This window comes from Amblyomma mixtum, chromosome 10 (genome assembly GCF_055824585.1).
Source record: "Amblyomma mixtum isolate Tamu chromosome 10, ASM5582458v1, whole genome shotgun sequence".
Classification (NCBI taxonomy): Eukaryota; Metazoa; Arthropoda; class Arachnida; order Ixodida; family Ixodidae; genus Amblyomma; species Amblyomma mixtum.
The window spans coordinates 124,047,539-124,058,293 of NC_143021.1; the positions used below are offsets into that span (position 1 = coordinate 124,047,539).

The following is a 10,755-nucleotide window of genomic DNA, read 5'->3' on the forward strand; positions in this document are numbered from 1 at the left end:
ACAGGACACAGAAAGAAACACATACAACAGTTCACGAGCGCTCGTGAACTGTTGTATGTGTTTCTTTCTGTGTCCTGTCTAAGTTGTTGCGTAATTCACTTATATACTATGCAGAACCAACTTGCCCGACAACACGCTACTCTGAACTGCACCACTAGTTTCGTTGAGCTTGACCTTCCTATTTCTGCAAAGTTGCCACCTCAAGTTGTACCCAGTCTTTCTACGGCAGAGCTCTTCCGTCTGCCCCCCGACGTCCCCACTCACGTGTCTTTCTCGTGTGTCCCGCCTGTTCCCGATGTTGACTACATCATCACTCCGGCCCTTGATATGTCCCTCGTCCGCAGCATTGCGCTTACCCTTACTGTCGTCACAATCTCTGCAAATCGCGCATACCTGTCAGTAATTAACATTGCCTGGCGTGTCCAGCCGCTCCCGCAATGCATACCGATCGCAACGCTCAGACCTGCTGCCGAAAGGTCATATCGGTTGTGGCCATGGAGATAGAAGGCTTTTAGGAGGCGCAACTCCAGGCCCCGCGGCCGGCGCGGGTGGCCAGAAAACGTCACAGTGGAGGAGAGGAAGGGAGGTCGGTTTCCGTGGCGCGCGGTAGATGGCGCTCACGCGCGGTGCCCGCTGGTCATGTAAATAAATCTGCAGTGGAAGTGAGCAAAAAGCGATTGGATGATTGGTGGCTGAAAAGCAGAGATGTGGCATAAGGTTAGAATTGTAGGAAACCGTAGGTGAAGGTGATGGTGAATCTTAATGAGAATTGCCAACACAGTAAACAAAAAAAATAATAAAGAAAGAAAAGCTGAGCATGGTGGCAATTGCCACCCCCCGTTTCAAAGAGGGCGCTCCTATCCATCCATCCATCCATCCATCCATCCATCCATCCATCCATCCATCCATCCATCCATCCATCCATCCGTCCGTCCGTCCGTCCGTCCGTCCGTCCGTCCGTCCGTCCGTCCGTCCGTCCGTCCGTCCGTCCATCCATCCATCCATCCATCCATCCATCCATCCATCCATCCATCCATCCATCCATCCATCCATCGCTTGGGCAGCGCGAGGCACCGCGCTGCGCGGTGCATGGCGCGGTTTCGGGAGGGTTCTATCTCCGTGGGGACGGCGGAGCGTGGGAAAAGAAAAAGCAGTGCGGGAATATATTGGCGGGTTGTTACAGGGAACCCCTCCGTTTGTGGTCTGGGGCCGCTGATGGGGTATCAAGAATGTTACCATTCCAGCCGGCTTGCACGGAGAACGGCGGCTAAGTAGTTGTAGACGCCGTGCTTGTAGCTGCGGCTAAACTAGCCAGCTCACGGACGGGCTCACAACTTTTTTTTTTTAACATTGCACCGCTCCCTTTTCATCCCCTGCGGTCAGAGGGACGCCGAAGCGGTCTTCCAAACGCTGTACTTTCCCTAGGCGGGTAGAATCCCACGATGGACGAGCCCAGCTGGCTCGTTATCTCCCCTGCGTCCTTAGCTGCAAGGGCATCACAACGCTGTCACTGCTAATTGGGCATTGCACGTATCGATACGGCTTCGTGTCACCGAGCGGCCTCTTTCATCTTGTTGTGGAGCGGTCATGCCTGAGATGTCAGGCCCTTCTATTTGGGTATTCGGGTCAAAATGGGCTAACACAATGCGTCGCTGCCCCGGTCAGACTGTCTTGAGAACGGCGAGGAAGACAGCCCTGCTTGTGCACAGTGACGGCCGGGAAACGCCCCCCACTCCCTGCAGAGGAGCTCCGCCAAATCTTTTAGCAGCGTCGGACACAAACTTTCGGAAGACAAGAAACCAAGAAAAAATAAATAAATAAGAAATACACTGTAACACGTAACACCCTCGAAACAGCGAGTGGGGTCTTGTGCTCTAGTCTCCAGAAGCTGTGTGACCGGCGTGGTAGAGTGCTCACGCTCGAGTCCTGGTCTATCTCCGTGGACCTGGTCACAGATTACGGATTACGGAGCGACAAATTACGGAAGCAACGGATTGCCTGCTACCGCTCAAAAACGAGGCTGCAAAAAGGAAGGAAGCACTAGAGACTGAACTAAAGTGCAGGGAGCACGTCAAAACACTAACAGAAAATGAAATTGGAGACCTGGCACAGAAGGCGAACATTCCTGAAACGCATCGCATGCTCCTGACGGAGTGTGTAGCAGCTGCAAAGGCTGCGTCAAAGCACGGTAGGCGCTATAGTGACAACTGGCTCCTACTGTGCCTTCTTCTTCATATCCGTACACCATCGGGCTACAGATTCCTTCAGGAGAACAATATACTACCTTTGTCCTTCGCTAGAACCATAAGAAAATATATTGCCATGGTAGGAATGAAGTGCGGATTTGATTCAAATTTTTTTCAGGCACTCAAGAAAAAAATGGCGGAAAAATCAGAATTTCAGAGTCATGGAATGCTCCTCTTTGACGAAATACAGGTGAGAGAAAGAAAATGTGTAAATTCCACAACGCTGACGTACACTGGCCTCGTTGACCATGGAGAAGGTTGTGGAGAGAGCTCTGCGCTGGCGAATCACGGGCTTGTTTTCATGTTTTGTCCGTTTGGGGAAAACTATGCGCAGCCAGTGGGCGTTGTTGCCTCGAAAGGAGCCACAAAAGGCACAGTTCTCACCCAGTTGGTTATCCAAGCCATTATAATGCTGGAAGAGTCTGGCGCCATTGTCGATGGCATTGTATGCGACGGAGCGAGCACCAATCGGAAAATGTGGACCAAGCTTGACCTAGACGGAAAACCTGAGGCTCCAAAGCACTTCTTTGAGCATCCATTAAATGATCAGAGGAAAGTATACGTATTTTCTGACGTGCCACACCTTTTCAAGTGCGTCAGCAACAGGCTGCTGAAGCAGCGACTCTTGAAAGTCAATGGGGAGTGGGTGTACTGGACCTATTACACGGCCGTATACAAGGAAGACAGCAAGAACGCTGGTGGTCTCAAGGTGTGCCCTAAAATAACGAACCATCATATATACCCATCACACATGGATTTGATGCGTGTAAAACTTGCAACGCAAGTCTTCAGCCGATCTATGGCCTGAGAAATAAAATATTACAGCGAAATGAAAGTGCTGAATGCTGTTAAAGCTGCTGGTACGATTGCCTTCACAAAGAGAATGAACGACTTGTTCGATGCCATGAATAGGCGGCATCCAGGTGAAGGAGTGCGCAGTGGAAGTCGCGACCTCTCTCTGATCACGGAAAGCCTGCAATGGCTGAACGCGTGGGAAAGTGACCTCCGAAGTGGACTCATAAAAGATATGTTTCTCACTAAGTCAACTGCTGAAGGCCTGCGGGTTACGTTGTTATCAACGTTAGACCTCGCACAGTATTTTCTCACTGAATGCAGGTTCAGATACGTCCTCACTGCAAAGTTCAACCAAGATCCACTCGAACGATTCTTCGGGAAAACTCGTCAAGCTTCAGGGGAGAACGACCATCCTGATATGCCTACATTTTTGCAGCTGTACCGGATGCTAAGCCTGTATAGCTTGATGAAACCACCCAAGTTCAGCAACTGCGAAGCCCGAGAAGAAGGACCGGTATTGAATTTTTCTGCTTTCCGGGAAATTTTAAAAGCGATTCGGAACGATCACCACTTGATGACCGAAAAGAGTAGTTGGACGGCATCATTGAAACCGAAGAATGGGAGTGCGATGAGGTACTGCGCAGTGACAACAACGATGCGGAAGTCGTGAACGCAGTTTTATATTATGTGACACGGTTCCTGACTAGGAAACTAACAAAAATGTTTCCCTGCTCAAAGTGTAGAGCATCTCTTTCAGTTGCAGTGCCAACGATGAAAGAAGCCTCTTTGACACTCTGCAAAACGAGGGGTGGACTCCTGCACCCGAACACCAAACTGTATAACCTGCTTCGCTGCGCAGAAGACTTTTTTTCCAAGAATATGGATGACTGCGATGTCTTTTGGCGCACCATCGACCATGTTCTGGACACCTTTAATGTAACGTTCCCTTGCCATGAGCATAAAAATGACGCTATCGCGAAGATTTTGCACTACTACGTCGCAATGCGTATGAGGCAACGTTGCATTGGGGAAACACGGGACACTCAGAAAACAACAAAAGAAAAGAAGAAAATGTCAAGGCTTTGTAAGGATTGAGACCTTGGAGTATCAAGCATTTGTGCGAGTTGTGCCACACAACGACTTCAAGAAGCTCCCAATGCCAGGCGTCTGCGAACCATCAAAGTGCAGCACAGACACGAGACTGCAGTGTTAACTATTTGTTAAAGACATGTGGAAAGTGGCGCAGAAAAATAACTTTGATAGAAATGATTGTCACCGTATTAACTGACGCCCTCAATGTATATATGTAAATAGATTTGTACATAGTGTACCACTTTCCACAATCATTTCGTGTGGTGCGTCCCGCTCGGAGGGAATGTGAATAAATGCGATGCCTTCGTATATTGCTATTCATTTGTCCTATCTTACATGTAGATTTCACACTTTGGCGCTGGCTGAATTGAAAGCAACATACGAAACCATGAGAAGTTATAATGTGCAATGATGTATTACTTGCAGCTTACAATGAATTTAGAGAACAACCTGGCGCTAAATTTTATTTGACTGATTTGTTCCGACCGAAGAGGACACGCAAATCAGCAGGCTATGATGTAAGTACGTGTTGCCTTATGACCGATGCTTGCGCCGGGAGCATATTCACCTCTTCATCTTTTTACTTCTTCGGCAAGCTTAGCTGCATGCCTCTCTCTTCTGGTCCCCAGGTCCCTGAAGGTAAGAGCACAAAGCTAAAATGCTTCGCATGCTTCATGTGTATCCAACGAATTTCCTTCACGACCGTCAAGTAAAAAAGGGCAGCCATCGCGCGCGGCACTGCCCACCAATAGGCGGAAGAGCACCAGCCGCAGGAAACATCAACGGTTACAATTCGAATGTAGATTGCCTCCCGTACTATGAAGCCACGTTGTACCGCACGATAACTCAGGGCAGCATGACATTATTGTGAAGAAAATGTTGGTCGCGCAAATGCTCACCCGCGGAAGCACTGAAATGCGCGCGATGGCGCGGGCGCGCGTCGTCCTCGGGAACCTGACGAGGGCGGCATCCGGCGGCGGTCGAAGGAAGCAGACAGCGCCTGTGACTCTCCGCGGTCGCGGGAGAGAGACGAGTTTCGCCTCCTAAATGCCTCTATCTCCGTGGTTGTGGCCAATTGCGTCTCGCTCTCTACTCTCCGCCCCTTGCTATCGTGACACCAACCGACGATTGCGGCAAAATGATCGCTTCTGAACTCTCACCAACGCAAGCCCAAGACCTGCTCTGTCTAGTGCCCAATTTTTGCGATGTCTTTGACTTCGATGACCACCCGTTGTATCTAACCTCTAATGTGAAGCATCGCATCAGCACCGGTGATGCCGCTCCTCTTCACAGACGTCCGTATAAAGTGTCCATGGGAGAACGCCGTATAACAAAGCAGGAGATGGAGAAGATGCAAGATAAAGACATCATCAAACCATCGTCGAGCCTTTGGGCCACATCAGTGGTCCGGGGTTAAAAGAAGGACGGGAGCTGGCGCTGCTGCATCGATTACAGTCACCTCACCCGCATCAGTAAGAAGGATATCTATCCTCTGCCTAGAATCGATGACGCACTAGGTTGCCTTCACGATGTCAAGAACTTTTCTTCAACTGACCTTAGTTCTGAGTACTGGCAAGTACCTGTCGATGACATGGACCGCTAAAAGACCACCTTCATGACGCCTGACGGCTTATATCTGTTTAAAGTCTTGCCGATTGGCTTATGCAACGCGCTGCTTGCCTTCGAACGCATGATGGACTCCCTTCTTCGCGGCTTTAAGTGGTCTACCTGTCTTTGTTATTTAGATGACGTTGTCTTGTCCCTGTGCCCTGTGGACATCCCTTATCTTCGAGAAACTAATAGCGTGCCTTGTCTCTTTGCTATTTCTGATCTCCTCAACGTCGCCGATAAACAGTGCCTAGACTCCTCCTTACAACCACTCATTGATGGCCTGTGTTCAGAACACCCGAATCCGTCCCTGAAACTATGTTCTTCAGAATGACATGCTCGACCACCACAGCCTATCCCCTGATGCGCCTCCGCAATTGCTTGTTATTCCCGAACAGCTACGCTCCTCTGTCCTTGAAGAACTCTACGATCTGCCGACAGCCGGACACCTTGGCGTCTCCCGCACCGCACTTATGCTCGAGACCGGCGCCGCTTCTTTTGACCCTGTTTATATCGTCCCATTAAGCGCTACATCAACGCTTGTGACCTGTTTCAACGCAGAAAAAGGCCCTCACACTACCTGCCGGTCTTCTCAAGCCCATTGATGTCCCGCTGGAACCTTTTCACCGTGTTGGCCTCGACCTTCTCGGCCCTTTTCCCACATCCCTCTCCGGCATGAATTGGATCGCGGTCACAAGGGCCTATGCGACTCGGTACGCCATCATACGTGCCTTACCGAAGAGCTGTGCAGCAGAAGCCGCGGATTTTCTCTTGCAAAATATCATTTTTCAGTGTGTCGCTCCTCGCCAACTACTCACCGATCGCGGCCGCACAGATCTGACTAGAGTCGTTCAGGACATCCTCTGTTCGTGTTCCCCGCAGCACAAGCTCTCCACAACGTATCACTCACAAACCAAAGGGCTTACTGAGCGGCTCAACCGAGCTTTGACCGATATATCAGCTATGTATGTCTCCTACGACCACCACGACTGAGAGAGCGCCTTGCCTTATGTGACCTTCGCAAATAATTCCTCACGGCATGCCTCGTCGGGCTATTCCCCTCTCTAACTTTTGTTTGGTAGGCACCCCATCTTGCCCTCGACACTCCATGCCGCCTTCTCCAGTCCCCATCAACGCATAGCCCGTTACGACATTGATCAAGCCACCCAGGCGCGCCAATAGCCTGCCATCGGCTCCAAGCCTCTCAAGCGTCCCAGCAGTCTGCCTACGACCACCGACACGGTGAAGTAAACTACGAATCTGGATGCGTCGTCCTTCTGTGGTTGCCTTCGCGTCACGATGGTCTCCCCGAGAAACTTCCTTCCCACTACAGTGGCCCTTTTCGTGTGGTGCGCAGAGTGACTGACGTCAAGTATGAAATCGCTGCCCATGCGACCTCACCATCGTCCTCTCGCCCCGCCACCGACTTCATCCACGTCCGCCTCCCTACCCTACCCTCCCTCCTCCCTACCCTACGCCTCCGCAGCCCTACCACGTGGCTGACCCTTGGGCCCCCCCATTTTCGAGATGGCGCTTCTACCATCCCGGCTCATGTAGGGGGCTGACGACGACGACGGAGAGATGCACTATGCCACGAGTCGATTACGGACGAAGAAGACAAAGATCTCTCGCTCGTACCTCTTGGCGCTGCTCGCAGCTATCCCGGCTGCTGGTATGCGCCTTCCTGAAAATACTTTTACTTGTATTCTTCCCAGTTAAAATGTCATCGCCAGACGTGTCGATGACGCAGCAAAGCCAAACTATCGGGCAAGCAGGCTAAGGACATGCATTAACCGTCTATTAGGGTTATCTACTTGAAACCCTACCATGTTTTTGCCTATATTAACACTGTTTAGAATGCAGTGAACCTTCGCCACATTTGGATGTAAACATAACAGCAGGTTATCATCACTATTTTTTTTTAATATTTCAGTTTTTGTAACATTATCATTCAGTATATTGGTGCAAGAAAAATCTCAGGCTTACCCTGGGGTCAGGGTAGCAGAAAGCAGTGCCAGGTCGGTAACCGCCGGCACTGTAACCATTTCCTGCATTAAAAAAAATGTGGAATTTTTTATATTTCAAACAGCATAATAGCATATTGAGTCCCCTGAATAAAAAACGATTAACTGAAAGTGAACCATTTAGTTAAAAAAAATAGCCTTTTAAGCTATAGAGATGGCTTCAGCGGCGATAGCAAAGTATGTTGACACAAAAAGGTGAATTATGTAAACTCTCCGCTGGTTAACGATTTTTGTTGCCATGCTGAACATGCAATCAGCTGCCTATATTTGCTCTAAAATTTTAAGCAGAAGAGAAAGGACGTTTGGCATAATACGAGAGAATTACGAAGTATAGGTTATGGCACTTCGCATAGTAACCTTATAGAACTGGCTTTTGTAGTCAAAATTATCAACATGCCACGGGTACATCTTTTTTTCTGCTGGTGGCAATTCTGATCAAAGTGTTTCCTTCAGTCTTATATCAAGGCGTCACTAGCACAATAGAAGGAAATATGTGTCGACTCCCTTCTACTAGCTGATCGTCTTTTACTCCTAAATGCTCGGGAATAGTAATTTGCGCACACCCCACTTTAACTGTTTCATTCTCTACTTGTATCCCAAAGTACAGTATAATCATAGTCGAGAATTCATTTTATTTATTTAAAATTTACAGGTACACTCCCGGGCCACAACAAGAAACATCATTCACAACAGAATGCTCTGCAAAAACACGCAAAACAATGCACTGCAGAAAAAGAAAAAGAGGTGTATTTGAGCTTTTTCGCTATCAGCACAGACTGGCAGTAAACAAAGAAGGGGAAGGTTGAGTCACTCTGTAATATGGAAGTTATTCGAGTCAGTTACGGTCCTCAGAAAAAAAAGCTTTAAAAAATAAATTTTTTGCATAGAAAGGCTTCATAGTTAGTTGATGCCTCTGCCTAGTGGAATATCCAGAAGAGAATGTCATTATGCCAGAGAAGCCAACGTTGTATAGTGTCCATTTAGAACCTGCTACATGAATTTTAGTCGGGAAACGCGATCACGATGGGATAGTTGCGGAAAGTTGGCTCGTATTAAAAATTCTGTGGCTGACGTGCGGGAAAAATTATTGCAGATAAAGCGAAGTAATTTTTTCTACACCCATCCAAGATATTGATGTTAGTTTGTGTAAGAGGGTTTAAGATAATTGCTGCGTAATCGAATTCTGGAAGTATAATTGTGTTATATGCCAGTAAATGGACATTCATTGCGGACAGTGTTAAGGCTCTTCTGAGAAAAAAAAATTTGCAGCAGGCGTTATCTTTTACTTTACCAATGTGCTGTTCCATTTGAGGTTGTTTGTTATCGATAAGTTAAGCTTCTTCTTTTTGTGAGTAATACACATATAAGCACTTTTCGTAAAATTTACCGCAATCTGCCAATCTTCACGCCAGGCAACAAGCTTCTGAGGTGCGTTGTTCAACAATACTTGATCCGAGGGGCTCTCTATTCCTTAATGCAGGGCACGGTCGTCTTTATATAGTATCGATTTTACAGGAACATCGTTTACAACGTCATTGATATATGCGCACTTCGTTCTTACAATGCAGCCATCTTGTATGTATCTGGTACTGTGAGGGCCTTGCTCAAAATAGGAACAATCTGACAGTTGTATCTTAAGTCAGCGCCGTCTCCCGTGGTCCTGAAGGAAGAACGCAACCAGACGGGGAACGAACTACCACGGGATGGTTGCATTTTTTTTATTTGCCCTCTTACGATTTTGAGATAAAAAAGGAAGAACCAACAGCATCTTCGCAATATTTGGCATCCTTAAATTGCCGTTAAAAGGTCCTCAGCAGTTAGCAATGAAAACTTACCAATTATCACGACTGTTATACAAAGGAGAAAACATTCAACTTTCATATCTTGCTGCAGGATTGCTTGATAATGCTTCAAAAGCTTTAAGGAACTCGCACGCGTGGAAGATTCGTGCAACAGCGAAGGATACGCAAACTATGGATTGAAATACACATGTGTTGAGTTTAAAATATGCTGCCGGGTTTCCAGCTGTTCTAAGAAACCAACAGCTTGGTGTCAACAACTTTACCCCTTTAGATATATTGTTCCCGTGCTTCGCCACCCAGACAATGGCCTATTTTTCGGAAGAAGACAAGGCAAGTGCGAACAATAAGGAGGTGGCGTTTGCTGACATTCAATGGTGTCGCTCGTGCAATAAGGTTTGAAAGGTTTATGCTCTGAAGCCGCCACCTGCATGCATGGCATCATCAGTTTTCTCCTTTGAAAAGAGGGACAATGCAGTGTGCAGGCACTTGCGATACCTGGAGCCACGTTGTAACGCTGCCTGCCGGCTGCGCTGCCCTAAAACATGGAAAGAATAATTTTCCTGGAAAGATAGCGGTCTAGGAAACGGATATAATACGTCGCATGAACCGATATTTATAAACGCAAGCATCATTAAAATAACATCAGAACGCTTATACTTTGGACAACAGAATATAGAAATAAAAATTAGGGAATCTTGATGGTCATGATTTTTTTTTCTTTTTCCCCGCGCAAAGTCATGTTCTGGAACAAAATTATTACTTTTTTTATGTGAGAGCTACAACCTGGACCGTTTGAAAAGCGAGTACCTAGTTATGTATTATGATCTCTTGTCTTCACTCTAAGCAACAACTTTTGAAACGTCTCAGACGTGAGGTAGCAGTGATAATAACTTACTGAATACAAAACTAACAAATAAAATGACAGGGTTTAGACTTTCACAACCGGTTAATATTTGGACTAATCACTCCATAAATCATAGTGACGTGTGCTGGCCACGCACAAAACAGGGTTCGCTTCAATTATTTTATTTACCTTACAGACCCCCCTCAAGGGCTTTTACATAAATGATCGGTTACATAGTTATCAATAGCTGTATACGTCATTTCGTTGAGATAAAAGCGACTGGAGCATCTGAAAAGGGAATTTCACTTCGGAACATTCAGAGAAAACGAAAGCAGAAAAGTTGA

The 10,755-nt window shown here is 47.4% G+C and overlaps 1 protein-coding gene across 1 annotated transcript in view; it reads right to left on the reverse strand.

Annotated features, from left to right (window-relative positions):
* The window catches only part of LOC149326849 (uncharacterized), a 35,638-nt gene extending 25,902 nt beyond the window's left edge, over nucleotides 1-9,736 (reverse strand). The window contains exons 1-2 of the mRNA XM_089564701.1: nucleotides 9,601-9,736; nucleotides 7,728-7,789 (exon numbers count right to left, since the gene is read on the reverse strand). Of these exons, the coding sequence (XP_089420827.1) occupies nucleotides 7,728-7,789; nucleotides 9,601-9,646 (108 nt within the window). The 5' untranslated portion in view covers nucleotides 9,647-9,736. The remainder of the gene's footprint in view (nucleotides 1-7,727; nucleotides 7,790-9,600) is intronic.
* Between the last annotated feature and the right edge of the window lie 1,019 nt (nucleotides 9,737-10,755).